A 25,333-nucleotide genomic window follows, 5' to 3' on the forward strand; every position below is an offset into this window, starting at 1 on the left:
ACTGAGTATTACAAGGCCTCGAGGGAGTCAGCCTGGATCAGATGATACTGCTGCAGAGATGAGCAAGGCAACAAGAATACTTGTAAATCCTCCTCTTTACATCCTTTCTTTGTCCTAGACTATGATGTGTTGCTTATATTGGCTCTCCTGCACTCCTGAAAGGTGCTACGTGCAAATTTGTGCTGAAGCTCTGCTAATATAGAGCAATACATATCATTCGCAGTTATGGAAGTAATGATTGTGCTTACTTTTTTAATGGATAGAAAATTGAATGGACTGAGGCTTGCAAACATATGGCTTTTTATTTAATTGGAATGAATATTGTAACATTAAATCAAAGGAAGCATGAACACCTATCAACATATGTCAGTTTTTGCTCCTTTTTTTAGCAAATCCAAACAACAAACATTTTAAATCTGGCCCAATGCATTTAAATACAGAACGAAAAAATATGCAGAATACAGAGCAAAACCAGAACAGTAAACCATGGTGAAATAATCAGACATGTACAACACAATGTTCTTGTTCATTCATTTTTGAAAAATAAAAAAAACATGTAATGTTAGTGGTGAAATTAACCGATTTTATACAATATATTTTTTGGTTTCTTTCAGATAACAAATTACTCTATTCACAGAATATACAGTTCAATAAACATTTTGTTTACCAGTTCTTTTTTAGGGTGTGCTCACGTGTGGGGCGATTATTATAAATTGCATTTTTTTAAATTATTATTTCTCAGTGTTTGACTCATTCACAGTACATGCTTCTAGCCTCCAGACACAGCATATCTTCCAGCTGTTTGTCCAGTCAGTCAGGATACTGCAAGCAACCACACAAACAATACAAGAACAATGCCTTAATCAAGTCTAGTCCCATGAGCAGATTTCTTGATAAAAACACCACCAAAATCAAGATATTTTCTTCACCCTGATCAGTCAAAAGTTGTTGGTCTTTTTGGGTGATTTGATTTTATTTTACAAGAGAGCCCACGCCTGAATACTGCTGTTAATTACAAAGTAGTTGAGAGAAGACTGGATGGGCCCTTTTAATACTGCATACCCCTCAAAGTATGAAGGGGTTTCTATACACACACCTGTGGACTGAAAAAATCTTTGGTCAACATTAGCAGTATGCAACAACCAGAACAGTAAAGACATATCATATAACACCATACAATAACTTATTGGTCAAGCTCACAACACTATAGCTTTTCAACAAAGACTCTTTTTGATGACCATTGTCCAAATGAATGAAATGACACATGTAGAGGTTACTTCACTACTGCTTTTGATCAATACATTATGCACAGCTTCACAGGGAAGATGTGGACATACATCACACAACAAAATCACCAGAAAGAAATCACTCGCATGATACAGTTTCATGGCTCAACTCTCACTTGGACAACACATGGAAAAATTCAGTTCATACAGATAAATTTTTTACGGTCTAAACTGGGCTGTAAGGCAAACCAATACAAAGAAATCAGTACTGCATCACAACAAAAGATTGAGACTCATTAAGGTTGCATTTCTCAATGCTGAAAATTAATTTACTGACAGATGTATGTTTTGGTTGTTCTTTATGTGTTGATGTGTAAACAGATGCATGCACTGCTTTATCCATTATTTTATTGCAGAAGGGTAAGGGTTAGGGAAGCCATTTGTTCCAAAAGCAAGTTGCATTTGCCACAACAAACGAACCGATGAACCTGATTGTACTTTCTTTTTTCCCAAAATATGACAAGTAGATGGTCTACGGTATGGAATTTAAAATGGGCTAATTGGTGAGCCTTCTTTAGGTGCCCAAAAATGAAAACAATAACAAAAAGAACATTTGAATAAAGGAAATCAGTCTTGTTAGCAAATGAGCTCAAATCCCTACTCCTGGTCCATCGTGGCACCTGAGCTAACAGCTAGGTTCCTGTGAAGGTTTGGGTTCTGGCTGTGCCTGTTTCTGCTTCGCACAGAGGAGAAGGATATATCGCAGCCAGGGACTTTACACTTGTGAAGCAGTCGCAGATGGACAGTCTTGTAATGGGCTCTGAATGTGCCCTTGTTGCTGTAGACCTTTTGGCAGACGTGGCAGATTATCGGAGATCCCCCCCCACCTCCCTGAAGCCCGCCTTGTCCTCCCCCAACGGTCCTCTCTCCCCCGAGTGCATACTCCTCGCCCCCAGGCCTCCCCACACCGATCCCATCACAGCTTTCATCACTGTCCTCCATTGGGAGCGCCTCCTCATCCTCTTCAATCCCTTCCCCTTCTTCACTACCCGCTCCATCTGAGTCCCAGGCAGATCGAGCACTGCCACTGCCACGAGGTGGAGCATAGGAGGAGGTGCTCAGGTCCAGGACTGCCCCATCCTCCCCACTTCCACCACCTTCTCCTCCTACTTCTAATCCCTCCATCCCTCCTAAGGGAGGTGCCTCGGCACTGTATGATGCAGTAGACATTTTGCTCATAGGGAAGACCAGGCCCATGCGGTTGTGTCCTCGGAAGATGACGGAGGTCTGGCTAGTTGGGTCTCGATGGGGCAGATCTCTGTCCCGCTGGTCTTGGCAGTAGTCCAGGCCAACAGAGTCTCTGTCTCTACAGTAGTTTGAGGGCGAGTAGAGGGTGCTGGCTGGGCTGAATGAGTCTTTGGTCAGCAACTTGTGGTGTAGGTTCAAATTTGCACTGTGTCTGTAGAAGAACAAAAATCTGCATTAAAATTCAATTAAATGTACACACACACACACACGGTGAATGTTTTTGTCCAATATACTGTACCTTAACATACCACAAAAATAGAATTTTTTATTGCCATGCTCAACTGACTGAGGCTCTGTCCACCCTAAAATGCCAAAGCAATGAAAAAAATGCAAGAAGAGCATGCAAGAGCAATTCTAAAGAAAAGAATACATTAATAAGTCAGAAGTGTCAAATCCAGTCACTCGATATGGGCTACCCTTTAAACAATGTAAATCGATATGTATGTGCTATAACAGGCCAGCTATACTCCAAAACTGATGCAGTTTATACTGTTTATACTACATTTAGTGTCTGCATATGCGTACGTGTTCACACATGTGCAGACTGCACGTATTCTCCGCGTGTACAGTCTTAATAAATTTTTGGCTGCAAGCAGACAATGTCTGCGCAGATCCTGTGCAGACATGACCAAATGACAAAATTTTCTTGCAGCTACATGAATGCAGCAAGTATTATTTGAGCTTAAGGGCCCATGAGTCTGCCGTTTCCATTCAAACCAAACTAGAGTAGCTGATTTCAGTTCCTCCTCCCTGCCAGCATATTTGCATGCAGTGGCACATGGTTGAGAACCAATGACCTGATGCTATATTACTGGAAACTGCCAACTGAATGAGCTAAACAGCAACGCCTTACAGTTGGGATATGAACTCTTGCCTCTTTGGAAACAATAAAATATACAGGATTACATCTGTCAGCAATCCTGATAACCTGCGCTGGAACATATGGCTGGCTCTCACCTGTCTCGGCTCCTGCGGGAGGGGAAGGTAGCATTGCAACCGTCCACTGTGCACATGTGCATCTCCTTCAGGTGGACATTTTGGTAGTGCATCTTGACGCTGTATGGGTTCTTAAAGGTTTTACTGCAGATCTCACAGTAGTGTGGCAGGTCAGCGTCGGGGTCGAGGTGAGACAAACATGAGTCACCATAGTCATCTACACAACCATCAGATCCCTCCCTCTCACGGTCTATGAGTTGGGGAGCGCCCCCATTAGTCAGCCTGTGTTCACCCTCATCCCATCTGAGCTCTGAAATTTTGTCAGCTGCATGCAGCGAGTTTGCATGCTCCCTGTCCTCCCTTTCTTCACTGCCATTGGGTTCCTGACAGAGTAAGTTGTTGTCACAGTGATTCTCCATCAGTCTGTTTTCGAAGGGGGAGGATGCACAAGTGATGACCCCTGTTTCCACTTGCCTTGGCCCATTATTTTTGTCCTCTGTCTCTGTCATTTCACCATCTAAAGTTTGGTCTAACAGATGCTTGGTGCCTTCCCTTTCCTTCTCTTCACCAATGTAAGCCCCTCTCACCTCCTTCTCCTCCCCAACTTGTCTTGCGCACATATGCCCCTCTGCTCGACTACTGTCACACTCTTCTTTGTCCCTGCCCTGTAAAGGAGCCTCTTCTTCAGAGCTGCTCCCCTTATCCATCTGCTCATCTCGCTCCACCGCCTCCTTCTCTATCTTTATTGGCATGCTTGACTTCCGAGACTTTTTCTTTGGTATATGGTCTGTCATGTAGGGTTCAGGGGCTGTGATGGGTTTGACGGGTACAGAGGAGGACAACAGAGGAAGGGATGGCAGTGTTCCTGGGGTGTTTGCAAGCTCTGCTGGGGTCACCAGGCTGCGGTAGAAAGGCAGGACTGGCTGTACTGTTTTTAAGTTAGGGAAGAGGATGCCACTCTGGCCCATGCTGGGGAACGAGCTGCTGTGGAGTTTAGAGCCAGTGTCCACATGGCTCACCATATAGCTGGGCACTGACTTATGGCTATCTGCAGAGCAGACAGGGATGGGGGTTCCATATTCAGGCCTCTTCTCTCCTTGAGAGCCCTCATCCGCAGATAAGCTTCCCCGCAGGTCTTTGTCCCGGTTGTTGCGGTTCATAGGCATGTGTAGCCGCGGGTTCGGGTTGGCACTATGCCGATTGCGACTGCGCAGTGAGCTGAACACCATGTTGCAGCCCTCGATGGTACACTTGTGCTTTATCTTCAGGTGTACTGCATTGTAGTGGATTTTCAGTGTGCCTTTGTCGTAGAATGTTTTCTCACAGGCGTTGCAAAATACGCGACCCTTCTTCAGAGAACCCCCTCCCCCACCACCTCCTGACACCCCTCCACCGCCGCTCCCGTTCCTGTCCAGTGAGCGCAGCTTGCCCTCAGGTGACATCTGTGTTACATCAGAGCTCATGGAGGGCGTGCACGGAGTGGAGGGTCCATCCGAGTAGTTGTCACTAGTGGAGAAGTCCTCTGCCTCGATCTTTGTGGTGGTGGAGAGGTTGTCCATTGGCTTGTCTCCACTTCGGTCTAGATCAGCAGTGAATGTGACAGAGCTGGAACCTAGCAGGCTGTTCTCTGGGGGGTGTGAAAGAGGGAGGAGGTTGTCCCTACCTAGACCGTCCCGCCCTTGATCATCTCGTCTCTGATTCTGCTGCTCCATTGATCCATGGCATGGCTGCTGGTCTTGCTGATGTTGCTGCTGCTGCAGTGCCCCTGTTGGTGAGCCCAGAAACGGGGCAGGAACAGTGCCTAACAGCTGGAATGGCAGCATGAAGGCCATACTGTTTATGAAGTTCTCAAAGTGGTGCATGCTGTTACCGCTCAGCTTATCAACTTTGGATGTAGAGAGGTTGGCAGCAGTGCGTGGGGTGTTACGCTCAATGAAAGTGCGGATATCTGAATTGGTGCGTGTACTGGGAACCAAAACTGCCTGGCCCTCCTTGTCCTGCAGAGCCATCAGCTCCACTATGGACTTGGTCTCGCCAAAACGCAGGAACTGCTGCAGCGTGGCAATCTCCTCCTCGAACGTCATGATGGCCCACCGGTCAAGCACCTTCCCTGCTATATCCTGAAGACACGGCAGGAAGAAAGGGTATAGCAACACAGTACAGGAAAGGGGAGAGGGCAAGGGTATGAAACAGATTGAGTATGAGCGGGAAAGTGAAAAAAAAGGGAAAGGAGAGAGAGCAATTTCATCATTAGCATTATAAGTGTCTGTTGGGTTGCTCATACATATTCACAGAGTGGGTTAGATGACACACCCTATAAAGCAGACTGGCAGGGCAGCTAAATAAAGGAATCTGATGGAGTGTTAATACAAGTGGGCAGTGTAGAACCCTGAGAACCCTCATTACACAGACACAGAGTTTCATCTTGCAGGTAATTTCTCTTCATTTAAATCATATGGCTTTACATGCTCTGCATCAGCAGCAGGAGACAGGGAACACACACACACACACACACATCATGGTGTGAACATGCATACAAGCATACTAACAGACACGTACACTATTATACATACTCCCAAAGGCATGCAAAAATAAATACGTGCACAAACATACCACACATACACACACACACACAAGTAAGGGAGGGATGATCAGAAGGCGGCTCATTGATCAAGCCGGTCCTCTCTCCCTCAGCCCAGCAGTAATCACATGTGAATTCGGGTGTCTTTGAAAGTGAGGAGCAGCTTCATGTTGTAACCATGATTAATTTTTCATCACAGAGCATTCATTGGGCGCCTGTCGAGGATTCTGACTCTACATTCGCCATTAGATGAGCTAACATGAATTAAACGCAGGCCAACTTGAATACTTGATGATGTACTAATCGAAGTGAGAGCTTGCACTGACATAGTGCCTGCAGCCTGGGCCTCGGCCAGCTTGGCTCCAACTTGAGAGGAAATCTGAAGCAAAAGACAATATTTACAAATCTACCCGACACAGTTTGGAGACCTTCCCGAGCTGGTGGTACCACAGCAACAAGCAGGCCGCATCAGCAGGATACCAAGAGAGTTCATGGTATTGGTCGCTACATCACATCCCTACTCTTTTTTGTCCTCAGCCATGCTTTCCTGACCCCTCTTCTCCCTCCTCCTCCTCCTCCCTCGTCTTCCTCAGAAATTCCTTCTGTCTCTCCCTTCATATACTCTTGCTCACTCATACTCTGCATTTTAGGGTCCCAGCCTTAAGGCTGTTTTAGAGGCTTTCCTAACCTGAAAAGAATAACACTAAACACTGTGTTGGAATTGTTTCGATATTTAAAGGAATAATTCAACATTTCAAATAGTTTGCCTTCCTGATATTGATGTCAATATTGTGTGTTAAGTACAGAGCTGGAGTCAGAATGTGTTAAGCTAGCTTAGCATAAAAACTGGAGGCAGGGGGCAACAGCTAGCATCACTGAGGTATAATCCTAACAACATGAAGTCCTAAACACACACACACACAAAGAAAATAGTCTTTCCCCCCACTGCTCACCTGGAGCACGTATCCTCGTATGTAGTCTTGCAGTGTCCAGTCAAGTGCATTGAGGATCTGGATGACCTCCTCCTGCTTGAGGACAGAGAAGAGGCGGTCCAGGAGAATCTTGAGGCGGATAGGGATGGCTTGGGTGCCGTACAGCATCAGGCTGCAGATATCGAACACCACATTGGAGTGCACAATCTCCACCTGGCTGCTCTGGTACATGTGGTGCACCTTCAGCTTACTCAGGGCTAAAATACACACATCAGATTTTACTGGATTAGATTTTATGAAAATACACTGGACTGACATGAAGAAAGGAGAGAGCAAAAAGAAATTACATAGGTTTTGAAAAAGTGGGTAAGAGTGGTAAAATATGGTAAGAGGTTGCAAGAACACACACACACACACACACATATACATATATATATATGTATATATATATAACTAAAAAACTAAATTATAAAAAAAATGTAATATGGGACAAACCATGATGTTTATATCACAATTGTCATGTAGAAAATGTGTGTTTTGTGTGTATATAACAAATCAGATTCCCATTCTGTCCTTAAAAACATGCTTTTATTAGCTGCTAAAAAGTTTTTTATACAAAAGTAAATTTAAGTATTAGAATACTGTATGAGCAATACATAATAAATAAGAGAATACTATTTGAAAAAAGAAAACACTACAACTGTGTGTGTATACTCCATTAATATCATAAAATGCCAGTGCCACACAGATTCAGTCCACTCTGCCTTAGTTTCACATATCAGTGCATATAACCATCTGGTCAAACATCTTATTGCAATAGATCATGCCAACTAATGTGACAGTTCTCTGGAAAAAATAATGCAACATTCGAGATGCTTAATTTCGATGGTACTCAATTTTAATTTGTTGAGCATCCTAAATCAGCAGATCATTTTGGAAACAAAATTAAGGTGATGATGCTTTATGCAGCACCTACATTAAATGAGTGGAAAAATTACACAAATGTTGGTGATATAGTGTAATTACTGTAAACAAACGTAACTGTTGCTGAGAGGTCTAGTAAGCTCTACACCCGATTTTACTTCCAGTCTCTCAGAGAATAAACAGAGCTTCCATGACAGTAAAAATCCTCTCTACGACACAGAGCAGCCAGTTGTAAGGGGAATGTGGTCTTAACTCTGCTTCACACCAGCAGTAACAATACCACAGTGTGACACAGTATTATTCCAAATGATGGTTTTCTGTGTTTACAGCAGCTAAGTATGTTTGTACAGTATTATACAGTAGGTAAGCTAGGTTAATGTGACAGTGATAGAATAATGGTTTAAAATGCTACATGGAGCTACTTAAAGGCTTCGTTCACACAAAAAAACAAAAACAAAACATATTTTTCTTGAAAATATTTCTCTAATTTCTAGTGGAATCTATGCATGCAGATAGTTTAGGTTTTATTTGTCCACATTTTGAGATATGTCTCTGAGAGTTCTGTCTCCACCACCATACAACGGAGGTGAGTGGACTTTATTTTGTGGCGCTCGCAGTAGCGGAAAAGTAAATAAAAAAAAAATCAGTAACATCCAACTCTTACCGTGTGCTACCCAGCCATGCTTACAGTTTTCACACTGCCTCCTCTTCAGCTTCCCAGGCTTGAAGCTGTCACAGTTACAGTTCACCAAAGTGCAGCAGATAGCCTGTTAACACACAAAACACAGTTTTTCTTTTTTTTTTAATGAGCACACAAGAAAATGAATTCCCGTTTTTACAACACACAGTACCACTGTATAATTCATTTGGAATTGCTGACCTCTTCAGTACTTGATTATCACTCTAAATTTCCCCCTATGTTTCTTGAAATAAAAACAATTCACACTATCAGTCCAAAACAAATATATGTTCAATATTTCTTGTTCCTACACTTTTATGATGCAGCTGATGCTTATATTGACTGAATTACCCAAGACACATTTTTTTATGGACGCACTATTTCATAAAATGAAAATATTGTAGATGTCTTGTATCATTTTGTATACATTTTACCAAAAATGTGGTACTGTTGTAAACCTTGAGATTTTGAGTAGAATGTGAGCCGCAAGTCGAGCTGACAAGTGTAAAAGGTTGAAGTTCTGTTTGGGCAGAGCACATTTCTAAATTCCTGACATCAAAGATGTTTTTATATTTTGTACAAAAGGTATAATATTTTCAAGTGGTCACATTTCCATATATCCAGGAATGCACAGATAGAAAATATGCCCTGTCATCTCATCCGTGTGTGACTGAGCAGTCAAGGAAAAAAGTTGTGTGTGTGTGTGTGTGTGTGTGCGTGGCTGTAGCTCTGCTTATCTTACACATCTACATGAAAAATGTACAACCGTCAAGTTGCCCACGGAAACCGAAAGAAAGAGCATGATTGCCTTAAGTAATTTTGCTTTCCCTTTGTGAATCACTCATTGCCTGGTTTGCCTTGTGAGAGCAGCGTTAGTACAGCTGTGTGTGTGTGTGTGTGTGTGTGTGTGTGTGTGTGTGCGTGCGTGTGTGTGTGTGTGTGTCAGTAGTGCTGCAGGGCAGGTCCTCTCTACAGTAACGAAAGGTCTTGACATACCTGGACCACCAAAACCATTTCAATCAATCAATGCCTAAGGCACACACACACACACATATACATATACACACACACGCACGCACGCGCACACACACACACATATACATATACACACACACAGGTCAGAGGACTCTGTCCATTAGCTCATCTGTTAATGGGTTTTATCTTTTCAGGACAATCATGCAGAAAAGCAGAGTAAGTGGCCTGACACAGACTCAAAGTGAGGAGTTAATGACAGTAATGAGTTTAGTTTTCTGGGTAGCTGCTGACTTGGCAGCGACCCTGCGGAGAGGACTCCACAGCACTGATATACTAAAAATGACTCTGCTTCCCCTCTCTCTCCACCTTGGACAAAAAAAAAAAAATCATTTACACACCAGGAACTGAGGGAAAAGCATCTTCAGATTTATGATCAAAGCCAGTGTTGTTAGTGCTACATGCTGAAAACCTCAGAGTGGCTGCGCTACACCACCTCTCATCCCTCTGCATCTATAATGCATGATCAGTGGGGTTTTAGTATACATGAGCGGCATGCTTAGCTCCTCGCTGGAGCTCACTCCCTCTCCACGAGCAGAGGAGCAGGAAAAGTGTGGGTGGGTGGATGGGCAGGGGCCGCCTCCTCCTCCTCATTTAGTGAGTCGCTTGGTTCTGCGCTCGAGGCTGGGCTTGTCCTTGAGATCCGGGATCACATCATTTCACCTTACAATAACCTCTCATTATTAGGATGAATAAACTGACCCGAGATGAAGGTGGCAGCAGCTACCTGGCCTTGAAACGCAGCGTGGTAGCTCTGGCCTTCAGTCCCATGACATCTATTTGCTTTGCTTTTCTCTCTATCGCCCTCTCTGTTGGCTCTTATCTCTGGCCGGCCAGCTCAGTCTCCTCCGGACAGTGGTGAGGTGTAAAAACCCCTGTGCTCATCTCTCGGCGACATAATCCCATCATTACAGAGCACCAAGAGCCAACACAGCCCAATTAGGCTAATCCCATCCCACTGTGGGTGCACACACACCTCCTGCTGCTGCTCCCCCTAATATACATCTTAATCAGGTGCCCCTGCTTGCTCACCAGCCTGTAACACACACACATTCCAATGCACAGTGTGCTCCAGGTCGTTTATTTTAATTAGCGATACATTTCATTAGTTCCTGAGGAGGAGGAGAAGGAGAAGGAGAAGAAGAAGAAGAAGAAGAAGAAGAAGAAGAAGAAGAAGAAGAAGAAGAGACACAAAAAAAAACAACTCAGGGCTGGCCAACACAACAGTGGCTCCTGGTGGCCGAGCCCCAATCTCTTTCTCTTTACTCTTCTCACAACAAAGCCATGGCTGTTCGCACGCATCAATGAAGTCGATGACAAGAAGACTAATTGCACAAAATGATGCGTTTGGATCAGTGTTTTTGAAGCCAAAGCTAACACAATGTCGCTTTCTTTATATCAGTGATGTATAACAGTGTAGCCACACATCAACCCCACCACCTCTACTCTCACCTTGTAGACGTTACACATGCCTTGTTGAATAAATTACAAATGGTGTAGGTTTGTTTTCGGGGGTGGGGGGGCACACATAATTAAGTCAGGGGTTCTTCAACTAAAACATTAAAATAAATGGTGCTTTCGTTAGTAATGGTAATGCAAAAAAACCTGAAATGCTATTTAAATTGCTGTATTATTAATTAGTGTTTTTTAGTCTGCATAATTACTTTTTTTACTATAACACATTTTGTCAATTTTCCAGTGTGAACACAATACATGTAACAAATTGGTACGTAGTATGGAACTGGGACACTCCAAGAGAGTTGAAAGGCAACTGCCTGAAAGGCAAACCCTCCTCACTGCTGCTTTTACAGTTTATTCCTGTGAGTGCACAGTAATAACTGAAGGCGACCAGATGAGTGTATCAACATTTTTATAAACTCAGAGCTTCTCTCATCTTTGAATGTTCGTTCTTGACCTTAGAAATACTAATCTGACAAAAAAAATCTTAACTTAAGGGTCAATTACTCGCTTTTTCCAGAGCTTTTAAGCACATCTCAGCGTTTTGCTTAAGTCATGTGACGACAACTAAACTAACTCCATGACAGCTGAGCAAACTTCCCCTGCTGATGAAGACTGTGAGATGGGGTTGAAAGTAATCCTATGTTTGACTAAGGCAAACACAGGACTTTGAATAGTGAGAAGGAATTAAATACTATTAAAAAATGTCTGGGAATGTCATAGAATAAAAATACATCTTGTGAGTGACGGTTTCTGCTCATGATACCATGAACCTATGCAGTCTTGGTCTCTCTGAATCTCTTTATCTCTACAGTTTCTCTATGCGTGTGGATTTGTTTGGCATTAGCAGCACTACTTCAGCATTTTTTTCTTTAATGTGAAAGCTTATTCAGTCCCCTCGTGTATGTTTTGATTCTGCCACCAGTCCTCAGTCCCTCGGTGTCCGTCTGTCTGTTGCAGTCAAAGGCATCTTGTTTGAGAGACTGTACACTCAGAGGTCAGGCTGTGTAGGATGGATAGATGGAGGCCATGAAGGAAGGTTAAAGAGGAAGGTGAGGATAAGAAAAGAGAAAAGAGTGAGGTAACGAGAAGGCAGGGACAACACAAAAGCGGCTTCTGTATACCATGACGAAGCCCTGTCTCCTAGAAATGACATTTATATACAACTAATTTGCAACAGCAAAAAGAAATGTTGTCTCTGAACATAATCCAGGCAGCGATTACATTGTCACCACAATGGAATTAGAAAAACAATTTTGTAACATACAAACAGGGCTGCAAGACAACCCAGTCATGAGTGCCTGCATGTGTGTATGAAATATCTTTCCACAGTGATAAAAACACAATACACCAATGATGCTTGTATTGGATTTGACTAAAGGTAAACGTATATACATTATTTCCATAGCAAACTGAACTATCCTATAGATTGACTCATTTGAATCATTATAAATTCTCAAGAAGCTGTTTCCTGGGTTTCATGAAATGATCCAATTTCTCAGTCCACTCTGTGCTATCTAACAAAGCTGACATTACATTAACAGCTCAAAGTTCTCTGTGGTGTGCTTTAGATAAAGAATGTATGGATGTAATATGTCAATACTACAGCATGGATTCCAAGACAGAAATAGAAAAAACTAAGCTATGTTCTGTTTGGTCAAAGTGGAACATCATCTTTATCCCACCGTTACAGCCATAACATCCTTCACACACCCACACACCCACACACACACACACACACACACACACACACACACACACAAAAGAAATAAAACGAAATAGTCCTTTCTGGCTCTTAAAATAAAATCCTGCCATATGTCCGGAATAGCCATGGTGCTTTAGAGACTCAGCAGAAGTGAACAGCTGCTTGGACAAAGACAGTTCGGGGATGGACCGGGACTTGTTGGCCTAATGCGGTGGAAAACTAATCAATTAGCAGCAGCCAGGCACTAACTGACACTCAATGGGGAAACAAGCGGTGCTGGTGCCAAAGAGTGAATAACAACAGGGATATCAGCAGCGCTGAGGAAGAGGGAGACTGACGGCCAAGTGAGCGCGGATCAGATTTTACTATCAGCCATTATTCAGTTAACAAGACAATTATGGCACAGGGGAAATAAAGGAAGCGAGGGGATTCCTGAGGGGAAATATAAATGATCACTGAATTGCATGGCACCGATTTTATTCATTGAAGGTTAAAATCAAACATATTTTCTTCAAAACAAGTAACTTTCCGCAAAGCACCCAGTCATGTTCATGTGGGAAAAGAGCAATAAAGTTAAGATTCTCATTATTTCTGTCATTATTCTATCATGATTTTTCTTTTTAGAATTTTTGCAAACCACTGTTATCCCTGATAAGAGGCTGCAAATTGTTTCCAGAAGGTCATTTTTCCAAATGTACATATTCATAAAATTAGTGGACACGACTTTCTACTAAGGCACCTTTTCTGAAGGGATAAGAAGTTATGTCCTAATGCTAATGGATGTATTAATGATCAGTAAATCATTTACTAATGCTTTATACATCAATTATAAGACATTAATAGGAAAACCTGGATTTCCAGGTTGTACAAAATCTTTTTGGCCGGTGTGTGTCCTCCTCCCAACTTGGCAACCCAAAAGTCGTTCTGATTCATGATTTATAATTGATCGATAAAGCATTAATAAATTATTAATTACCCATGAATAAAGCAATTAGTTACAAGTCATAAACCCTTTATAAAGTGTACATTATTAGAATGTTAGTGCAGTCTGTTGATTAGTCGATTAGTCAAACAGTTAATCATTGAAGTCATTCATCAAATAAAAAAGCTTTACTGGTTCCAACTTCTCACATGAGAGAATTTGCTGTTTTTGTCTGTTTTGTATCAGGTTCATTTCAAAAAGTCAGCCTGGGCTCTGGGAAGTTGTGATGGACATTTTTTCTCTCAGTGAGAAATATTGTATCAGTTACTTCCTAGGCTGCTCACAGCACACACACACACACACACACACACGGAAATGACAGCTTTTTTTTTTTTAACTTACAACTAAGACAAAGGAAACACCAGGCAAATTCTGTTGCCAAACAATAAATTGATTAACTGTAAAAACAATCAACATATTAATCAATCATAAAAATAATTATTACATAAAATGTAACTGCTTTTAAATTAGCAGGAAATATTTAGTATTTTATAAGTAGCTTTTTATCCATTTAACTAATTTAAAGGAAATGATAAATGATAGCAGTACACACTGAAAATTGAGAGCCAAGCTACTGAACATTTTAGCATATATCTAATACAGTTTAGTTTTTGAAATTAAATTTGCAAATTCTACCAAAAAAAACAAACAAATTGTGCCAAAAGCGGAACATTCTCACTCACACACACACACACACACACACACACGCTGAGGAAATAAATGTCTTATCCCAGTCAGAACACACTCAGGAATTTAGTGGGAGGACAGTGTTCCTGGTACGACTCAGACATCCCGCTAATTCCGCACACTCGTCACCAATAAAACCACCTCAGCACCAAAACTTGTAGCTGCATTGAGCACACCTGGCCCCGCCGCTGATCCCTGGCTGTCACACTGTGTGTGTGTGTGTGTGTGTGTGTGTGTGTGTGTGGTGTGAGCAAAGAATACAGTCTCATGAATAAATCACACCTTGGACCGAGGTGTATATGTGACAGCAAGGTAGTTAAATGTTAATTGATGACAAGCGTTAGCTAAAATGAGGTTACGATACATGAGTTGCTCAGCAGGCAACGTGATCCTGCCCCAGCTTATGATTTAATGTCACTCCACTAAGAAAGAGGAAGCACTTTAACACGCAGCAGATAAAAACCACTCACTTGTGAGATTCTCTAAAATGATTACATCAAGTTTAACATAAAATATTTCACTTTTTATACACAAACCCTAAGCTGCAAAGCAATCCAGCCTGTGCTGCATTTGACAGCTTCCTTTAAAGTAAACTCCATCTGAGTAATAGCTTTTAAATTACACTTAAATAAAAAAACTAAACTAAAACCATGAGTGCTCCTTTAACAACGCTTTGGACCTGAAAAGGAGAAGACAAGCCTAGGAAAAGCCTGAGCGAGTGCAAGTAGAGACAGGCTGTGTTTGAGCCTATTAAGAGTCCATACAGCCCAAAGACAGCGTGAAAAAGGTATTATTTCATACTGATCCAGCAGTCAATCACGAGCACGCACACACACACACACACACATAAACACACTACAGAAAGATAGGAAATCATTACCTGAATATCCATGAGAAAATGCTTGGCTTCTTTTAAAGAATAGAAAATCTTAAAAGACAATGAGCTCGTGGTGGTGGTGGGGGGGGTTGGCTTCCTGGTGTATGTGGCTCCCTGTTAGGAACTAGGAGGGAGTGTTTGGCTCAGAGAGGGAGTAAATGAGGGGAACATGTTAGTACACTGAGTCTGAGAGAGTTTGGCTCCCAGCTACGCTCTGATTAATATCAGATCTCCCTCTCTCCTCGCCTGCCTCTTGACAATCTTGTCACATCTGGCTGACAAATCCTCACAAGCCTTTTGGTGGCGGACACAGACGCAAGGGGTGGCTGCTGTGTGTGTGTGTGTGTGTGTGTGTGTGTGTGTGTGCGGAGTTTGGGGGTGTTAAGGGGCCAGGAGGGGCGCATCACAGCTCGGGGAGATGCTGAAGGGGGTAAAAGGCTGGAGCAGAGACACACACCCTGCCGCCCATCCTCTCACGGATGGACCATCACGAACCTAATGAAGCTGACGAGGTTGGCAGGCTACAGTCGCCACCGCCGACACACACACACATAAACACACACAAAGCGAAGTGCAACTCTTTAAAGACCAGCAGGGGCCCTGTGCGTGTGTGTTGTGCCCAGGGGCCCTGCAGCACTAAAGACGAACAGAGAGCGATGGAGGTTTAAAGAGGAAACAAAAGATGGAAAGCAGGAATAAAGAGACAGGACATGAGTGTATTAAAGGAACGCCACAGAGGGCCATTCTACTCACATTTCTGTCACACACACGCACACACACACAAAAAATCAATCTAAATAATTTTCATGGATTGCTGGAGTAATGGCCTCACGCCCATCAGAAAATGAAAAAGGCAACCTGTTAGAGGAACATCAAATGTGTGAGGAAGAAAAAACACACTTGCATTCTATTTGATTCTGTTTGATATTTGTAAAATAAGGGCTGACTTAACAACTAATACCAAACTGAATTCATGCTACTCTGAAATGTGTCAGGTTAAATTTAACTTTGACATTGAAAACAGTGGCTATTAATCTATTTTACATACCATCCTACCTACCAACTGATCAAAATCATAGGATCATAGCAGTAATTAACATTCTGGTTATTGTGAGGCTCAAAATAGTGATTATATCAAAGTTGATAAATTACATAAAAAAGTCTGGAAAATTAGTGTCTCAGATTATATTTCTAAATAAAAAATGTGGTAAAACAATTAAGCAATGAATAAGTAAGTAAGTAATTGCAATTGGCTTTTCCAATTAGCTAAAGCATAAAAAAAAAAAAAACGTGTTTTTATTTCATCTTTGATGATCAGACGCTATCTGTTCCACATGGGCTTCATTCATCAAATCTCTTTCCTTCACTCCAGACTTTTTGGATGCTCTGACACAGTAATCTAACAGGGAATAAACCACAACTGTTTCTCCTCCAACTATTTAGCACTGTTTACACACACACACACACACACACACACACTCACACATACTGCACACACACAGGCGAGGAGAGAGCGTTTTGCCGCTACCGACACCACCACCACACAGACAGCTCAGCTAATTGTTACATTTTGGCTGCAAGAAAACATTAGGCTGCTCTTAAATGGCATTCCAATAGGCTGCGGACAGTGGCCAGGAGGCTACAGGAGGCTACAGGAGGCTACAGGAGGCTACAGGAGGCTACAGGAGGCCAGGCCGCTCTGTTTCCCAAACTACAAACAGACAGAGAGCCGGGCTGATGGAGAACAGGTCCAGGTAAGAGCTGGAGGCTGGTTCTCTCTCCTCTAATGGTTTCAGCGTTTCACTTTTTTCTCACAGGAGCTAATTGTCTTTAGGGTAAAGGTGGAAGTGGTGTTCAGGACAGAATATAAATGAACACAATGCAATAAAATAAAACGCATTAATATAAAGCTCATAGAATTGATTAGAATTAATCAAAGAAGGCAAAAGAAAAATGCAGAGTATAATTTAAGAAAAGAGGATGAGAATCGTGTGCTGCTGAGTGGGAAGCCTGACTTGTCTGCGGTGAAGTTGCTGTTATTGTTGATTGGGAGTTGTCTCTGGATTCTCGGAAGGCATGTAAGGACAATCTCTGTCCACACTGAATGGGGCAAAGACCCACTCCTTCCTCCATCAGTCACATAAGGATTTCAAGTGTTTGAGGGCAGCTCAAAGTTAGAGAAGCTTTTTGGAGTTCTGAAAACTTTCGAGAAAAATTACAGTTTCAAAAACTGTCAGTTAGCAAAAGCTGGCACCAAATAACTGGTCAGATCTGGAATCTGTTCACTTATTCTTTGATCAGATAGTTTCTAATTTAAATTCAAATTTTGCCAATTTCAGACAATTTTAAAGTTCATGTAGAGCTGCTTGTGTTTAGGGAACATTTCACATTTGAGAACTTGGCTTCTTTTGTTAAATGAAAAAAAAGGAGTTGTAGGAAAAAATGTATATTTCTCAAAAGTAAGGTACCAAAAAAAGTACACTTCTGTGTCGTACGGAAACTCAGCTACACAACCTGAGTTTTGGTGCTGGAATCAAAACATTTCCAACGATACCCAGACAGTAACAATAAATACAGATAGACACAAGATAAATCTAGAATCACAGCAAAACTATAGCAGCATGTTTCTACTCATGTCTTGTCACACAGAAAGTAACCAGTGCACATGTATGTAATCATAAAACACACAACAACTACATTTCTCCTAATCTGTGCACCTCAAAATAAAAGTCTGCACTGCCCCCGTCTGTCACTCCGATCTACATAAACTCCTTCCAGTTTGTCTTTGTTCAATCTGTCCCGATCATGTGTGCAGGCGGTGTGTGAGAGAAGAGCCCGAGCAGACAGGGGATAGCAGTGAAAAGCCGTCTCTCTTACCTCAGCCATTGTCATTTAGTCTGATGTTTCCAAGGATACCGTGGAGTTTGCCATTCCCCGCGAGTCCCACAAAACAACTGGCTCCAACTCTCCCGTCCGCGCAAGCACTAAAGCAAAAGAGCCATCACACCCAGCAGCATCTCCTTCAACAACACAGACACACATGTACTCTGCTTCTCGGTCTTCTCACACACACGCACACTGAGCCACCAACACTCGCGCCACAAAACAGAGAAGAAGTAGTCACTGAGCTTTTACTCTCACTGCACAGATGCACACACACACACACACACACACACACCCCTCCTCTGCTTTCTCTTCTCTAATGTTGCCGTGGACTGGCTCTAAACTACTCAAGATGTTCAGTGTGTGTGTGTGTCTGAGTGTGTGTGTGTGTGTTGAAACTGGGCACAGGGGATTGGAATGAGATCCTCCCACTCGGCATTCTCACCTCAGGAGCTGCCTGCTCCCTCCCTGGCCTGCGCACACAACACACACACACACACACGCACATAGAGGTGTGCATACTCTTTCACACACACACACACACACACACGTCTACCCCCACAGAGTCACAGGGCAGTCCCCTCACAGCTGGCTGGAAGAGGGCATGACACTCATCTTTCACAGAGATTTGATCAAAAGGAATCACAAAGGCTGGAGGCTCTCCTAATGCAGTCAGGGGAGACTCTCCCTCTTTCTCCCTCTCTCTCTCTCTGTCTGAGTAATGCCCTAAATCAACGCTGCCCCTCACGGTGCACACAGCCCAGTGTGTGTGTGTCTGGATTCACCTTAACACAGCCCTGTGAACAGCCTCCATAACAAGTTATGCCTTGTGCCGTCAGGAATGTGTCAGTGTCTGTGTTGAGTGTTCCTCGGGAGGAGGGGGACTTCACACATGACAAAATCTAAATCTGTGTTATCTTCAGGAATACGTGTACATGGGGTTGGGTATCAAACCGCAACACTTTTTTGGTACTGACGAAATGTGTCTATAGCACTGAGTATTGAAAACTTTAAAGTATCGAAAGTTGGCCTTGAATGTCTGGTCAGATTTGTAATCTTGTTTACTTCTTTTATTAGATAGTTCCAGGTTTAAATGTTTTGGCGTTTTTGTAGTTTTTATTCACAGAAAGTCTTTCTACAACTAACAGTATTTGAGAACTTGGATAACATTTGGTTAGACTTTACTTGGACAGTCCGCTCACAGATAGTTTATAGAGTATACATTTAACATTTCAACAGCTTATTAGTTGAGATTCAACAATTCAACTGTTTCACAAATCAAACTGTTTTCTTGGTTAGGTTTAGGCACAAAAAACATCTTGACGAGGGTGTGTTCATGAACCGTCACATATGCTCTATTGATAATCTGCTAAACATCTACAGACAAAGCCAAACAGCTGAAGTGTTACTGAAAACTTTGTAGGGAAAAATGTTTAAATTTCTCAAAGTAAGGTGTCAAAAAAGGACTGCTCAAGTATCATATTGGAAGCTCAGGTATCGTATTGGTACGTGTATAGAAAAAAATTACAAATGCCCAGCCCTTGTGTAACAGCTAAATACATGTGGCAGGACAATTTACACCACCCACAGTAACAAATGAGGCATGTGTTTGGTGGGCAGTGCAGAGCTTCACATAGCCTCCTATTAAATCTATATTCAAACACAAAGGGAACTGTGCCACGTGCTTCACGTCATGGGACTGAGGGAAGAGATGGTTCACATAATCTGACAACTCAAGACAGCTGTATGATTGTGGAGCTGGTCATGTAAGGGTTAAATATACTGTGCGTTGACACTTTAGTGCGACGTATATCCATTAAATTTGGGATTAATTACCGTGAACGATAGACAGTGGCTGACAGGAGGCATTCCTGTTTGTGACTCTTCAGGCACTTCCATGTTATTAAGCACCAACTCAGATATATTGGAGCTTTCAGAAGAATCCCAGTAGGGCTGCAACTAACGATTACTTTCATTATTCATTAATCTGCCAGTTATTTTCTTTGTTAATCGTTTGGTCTATAACTTGTTAGAAAATAGTGAAAAATGCCCATTGTAGGTTTCTACAGCCCAAAGTAGCATCTTCAAATTGGTTTTCTTCAAAACATTAGAGGAAGAATAGCTGCAAATCCTCACAATTGAGAAGCTGAACAAGGAGATGTTTGGCGCCTTTGCTTGAAAAATGACTGAAACAATGAATTGATTATTAAAACTACCTGCTTATTTTTCTGTCAATCAATTCATCAACTAATCATTTCAGCTCTAAATCTAAATAAGTTTCCCATCCATAGCCACAAGTTGAGTGCTGACGTGGAAGCTCAAAAGTGGTAACTGCGAAATGACACAAACACATGAGAGAAGAGCTTTGAAAGCGTCGACGCTGCTGAAATGTTGATAGGGTGAAAAGGGGCTGCCACTCAATATCAGGAAAAAGTTTTCTACAAATGATGTGTGTCTACTCAATTTATGGAAAGTTCACATCTAGGATTCCTGAGTTGCCCCTTCGAGATTCATCACATCAGGGTTATGGTCGTGGTTTTCACCCCTGCTCCTTTAACCTTACCTTTCTGCTTCGGTGTCTTTTTTCTTTCCATTTCTTCTTCCCTCTTTCCCCTCTGTGGCAGAGGGAAAGCGCTGATGATTTTAGCCATTAGAGGCATCTGCTAATCCACAAATTACACAGCAAGTTTAAACAGATACACCGGGTCTGCTCTACCTGTGGCAGCTTAAAGGAGGGGGAGGGGGAGGGGGATGCCACCAGGTTGAGACACACTTTAAAGGTTCAGTAAATAGAAAGTGCAAAACAGACTTTCCTTCTTTTTTTTTCTTTTTTTGAAAACCGTAATTTACCCGGAGAGTATCAATGGAGCACTCCGCTTTTCCCAGCAATTCACTGCACCACATTTAACAGCTTCTTGTATAATCTCATTTTTCTACTTTTACACACTGAAGCACCAGGGGATTCAGTGCCTTGCTCAAAGGTAACTCAGCTGAAGTGCTGCAGGGAGGGAAGAGTATTACTCATCCACTTTCCCCACCCACATTCCCCCAGCGAGGAACTCAACCTGACAACCCTCCAATCATAACCCTGCTTCTCTAACCTCTAGGCTAGCAACACCCCCTGACTTGACATTCAGAAATTTGCCAAGCAACCTCGCTAACTGATAAAAAAAATGCAGTTAATGGCCCTTGAAGTTGGACATTAAAACTGCATTACTTTCCACAGGAGATCAAAGCTGTTCTTATTCGTGAAAAGCCCAAAATGTTATGAGGTTACATATATGGATAAGAGACATCCCGTCAAGGCATGTAAGGCAAGGTTGGAAAGCCCTCCACTCCCCTGCGGCCGTCCAGGCAAGCAGATCTGCTTACCAGCCTTGTATTTATTCCATACCTAGGGGATGCATACCAAACACAGCCCCAGACCTGGCCTGGATTAGGTCTGCACTGCTTGTCAGATTGCTGCTCCCTGGGCTGGAGCATCGCAGATGTATTTGCGCCCTGGGGGCTAAGCGTCGAAGCTGCAGCTAAAACCACAGCAAATAAACTCCATGTGCAGCAGAACAGGTCACGCTGCCTACTTACATGTCTGTCATTAGCCTTCCTACAGGGAAGAACGAAAGGGGCTTGAGTACTTGAGCAGAGGAGCGGCTTTGGGAGAGCATTACACACTCCTTTATTTGATGAGGCCGAGCAAAATAGTGCTAGTGTGTACACTTGCACGTCAGTATTGGTTTACTGATACATTTGTCTGTTTGGGCCATTATTTCAGATGTGTCACCTACATGTGATATCAATGATTTAAGGAGCCACCTGACAGAATTTCATGGCTTTCATTTGACTGTTTTACCTTCCCTAATATGAATACAATCACAGGGGAGTTCTTTAAATTTATATTTCATCGTCGATTATTCCGACAGTTATTTTCTTGATTATTCGATAAATCGTTTGGTCTATTAAATGTCAAAAATGTGTATAAATGGCCATCACGCCATATTGCTGGAATGCTGGAACCAGAAAATATTTTCTGTCTTAAACGTATATCAGATTAACAAAAGCATTGCTGATTAATACTTTGTCAGTCAGCTAATTGATTTATTGATTAATCTTTTTTTATTATCTCATTTCAATACAAAAATCATGTCGTCATGTTTATATAATTACAGTAAAAGCTGTAATTGTTGCAAAAACAACTTCCACTGGTGACTCTATGAAGACCCTGCCATTGCTTGTATTTACATATTAGTACATCTTATTAATATCAAAATAATCACTTCTATTTGAGGTTCAGCCTTGGTTGGCATTGTCTGAAGTTGTACTGGCTATTATCTCTCCTAGCTGCCTACCGTATCATGCAGAACCTGCCCAAACACATCCACACTACAAGGGATATTGTGTTTTGTGTGTGTGTGTGTGTGTGTACATGGCACATGTGTCGTCCAAGTGTTGGACTGCCTTTCCTCACTTTCGTTGACAGTAAAAAAAAATTTAAAAAAAAGGCCAAAAGGGGAGCTATTACCTCCCCGTTCCTTGCAAACTGTCCGTACCAGACTCCAGACACCACGCCAAATGGCCCGAGGTTTACCTGTCATTCCACGCTATTATTCAATACAGACACTTTCACTGGGTCACTGTAAATCACACAGAGAGCAGAAAGACCCAGATAGCTCCTATAAAATGAGAGGAGAGGGATGAAAGATTTTGGTGTGTGACAGAGCTTTTGGCAGCCTGGAAATCACAACTGTGTATAACAGCCCTGTAGGACTCATTTGTTTACTCCTGCCCGTGTGGATATGCAGTACAGTGTGTGATGCAGTCATGCAACAGTGTGTATGTGATTATGTGAGAAGGAGATGGAAAACGATGTGACAAGAAAAAAGTGAGGAGAGCGCTTTCACCGTGCAGCATGACGGGAGGTCAGGACTGCTCATGTGTGTGGGAGGCGCAGGGCTTTCATAGAGATTGGTTTTATATAAAACAGCATTAGTGAAAGCAGAGCAGGCCACTGAGTGCTCTTCAAATGTTAAAAGAAGACCACAGGATATTAGTGCTTACTATGAGTATATTCTTCTCTCTTTAGTTAGTGAGTAAAGTGTAGAGGACATACAAGTAGAAATAAGTGGGAGTGACAATGATGGTACAAGCTCAGTGCAAATGGTAAACAAAGGCATGTAAAGCAAGGATTGTGCCTGTCAGCTTTGAAGGAGTTACTGATTCAATTTAAAATGCAAGATCCTTCTGTCTCTATCTTCGGTGCTAGCACTCGCTGCTCTGGTGTTTCTGCACTTCACTTCCCAGAAATCACTTGACAGTCAATGTGTCCAGTACAAGCCCCCAGGAACAGAGCTGCGCTGTGAAGCGATTCTGGCCACACGGGGTATCGCAACTTGTGTGATGCACACTGGCCCAAAAAGCATTTTTTTCCCCATACACAATCATTGGAACAGGAGCAGCTGTAAAACGGTGAGCGTCACAAACCCCCGAAATGACTCTTTTAATTATCAGAATTTTATCTTTTCAGTCCAATGAGATTTGAAAAGTGTAGAAGAGCCAAATGATAACATTATTTTAAACAGCTGGCTCGGGCAGCCACACGCTCTCAACCGGCTCAGCTGGAAAAAGGATGGACTACGGATCCAAAAAGGCATAAGCGTGAGGAAGCCCGTGGAGACGTTCGGCCTTCCCAGAGAGCACTGAGCATGTCATCGTAACTTGGTTTCTTCCACATCAACAAACACTCTTTTCTAATGTCCTCGTTCCAACTGAAAACCATCTACACTGTTCGGCTCTCTCTGTCTTGTAATTGTTACACACATCCATGTCTGAACTAGCTGGTGATGTGTCACCTTGTGATGATTTGTTAAAGAACAGAAATATGTTTATATTTATATATTTGTTTTTGTTGTTTTTTATTATGTAGACATATGAAGTGAACCATGTGACATGCTGAGTAAAGTTATGTCTGAGTGCTGGAGTTTTTGTAATTTGTGTTAACAGGCTTGTGTTGTATGAAACCTTAATAGTGGGCAAGCTAACCAGCTAGCTAGCAGTTTTTAGATAGAAGATAAAAGCCCAATAAAGATAGACACTGGTTAACACAGTTACAGTAGTGGTTGTATGATTGAGCACAGCAGTGCAGACAGGCCTCCTTTAAACTCAATCTGGTATTGATCATCTGTGGGAAGTTCAATAGGTCATACTTCTAATCTACTGTTGTACAACTACTGACAGTGTTGGAAACAAAAGACCATACTGCATTCCCACTTTAACTGCAACTGCCCACTATCTGTCAATGTTACTTTCACTGAGGCCATTAAACAAATGAGTCACCGTTAAATGTTACTCTCCACCCAATGGTGAGAATCACATGGAGGTTCTTCTGTGATGAGGGCGTTCTCCAACATGGCTCATCTTAGTCTTTGAGTCTAGAGCAGAGCTGTTGAGAGGGGGGCTCTGGAAAGACATCTGGCCCATATGAGGACAACTAATGGAAACCAGCTGACTGTCTATTCAAACTGCCACTGAAATGGTGTGAAGACATCCCTCCAAAGGACACGTTGGACACAGGTAAAGGCATTAGCGGGAACATAAACAGCTCAGCAGCTCTGCTCCTTTACACGCACTACACACACAGTCTACATCAGTGCTGCTGTAAACTGATGAGACAAGCAGCATTTCTCTGAAGAAATGTATCTGCTTCAGTGGAGACTAATGACTAATGGTAATATTTAATTTCAAATGGTGCTCATAAGGTTTTAGACCTGCCCTACATGATATGAACACTCATATAAAAGAAGATGAAAACTTGAATACTTTATGGGGAAAAAACTGTATGTAACTGAAGAAGTGATAACTAATAGCAACTAACTTTTTTTTCATTATCAATTCTTTTAGTCATAAAAATGTCAGGAAAAGTTGTTCACAATCACCAATTCATTGACTAGTCCATGAATTGATGAATTGTTTCAGCACTGATATAAAACCTTAAAAGTCACATAATTTATCTCAACGTAACACTTTATTTTGACCACTCCAATTTATCATTTATAAGCAATATATAAGTAGTATATAATATTTAAGAGGTTTATCTCACATTAGTCTAGTTGCAAGCTCAGATTATTTT

At 42.2% G+C, this 25,333-nt stretch overlaps 1 protein-coding gene across 2 annotated transcripts; it reads right to left on the reverse strand.

Annotated features, from left to right (window-relative positions):
• Window positions 1-283: 283 nt before the first annotated feature.
• Window positions 284-18,766, reverse strand: bnc1 (basonuclin 1). Of its 2 annotated transcripts, none has more exons than XM_044199143.1 (5): window positions 18,205-18,766; window positions 8,572-8,674; window positions 7,005-7,240; window positions 3,492-5,590; window positions 284-2,685 (listed from the first exon to the last, which is right to left on the reverse strand). In XM_044199143.1, the coding sequence occupies exons 1-5, from the start codon at window positions 18,217-18,219 to the stop codon at window positions 1,884-1,886; spliced, it is 3,255 nt and encodes a 1,084-aa protein (XP_044055078.1). In that variant the 5' UTR covers window positions 18,220-18,766; the 3' UTR covers window positions 284-1,883. The 2 variants fall into 2 exon arrangements, with proteins under 2 accessions (XP_044055078.1, XP_044055069.1); XM_044199134.1 differs by lacking the exon at window positions 18,205-18,766 and adding an exon at window positions 15,331-16,597.
• Window positions 18,767-25,333: the final 6,567 nt, after the last annotated feature.

This window comes from Siniperca chuatsi, linkage group LG1, assembly GCF_020085105.1.
Source record: "Siniperca chuatsi isolate FFG_IHB_CAS linkage group LG1, ASM2008510v1, whole genome shotgun sequence".
Taxonomy (NCBI): Eukaryota; Metazoa; Chordata; class Actinopteri; order Centrarchiformes; family Sinipercidae; genus Siniperca; species Siniperca chuatsi.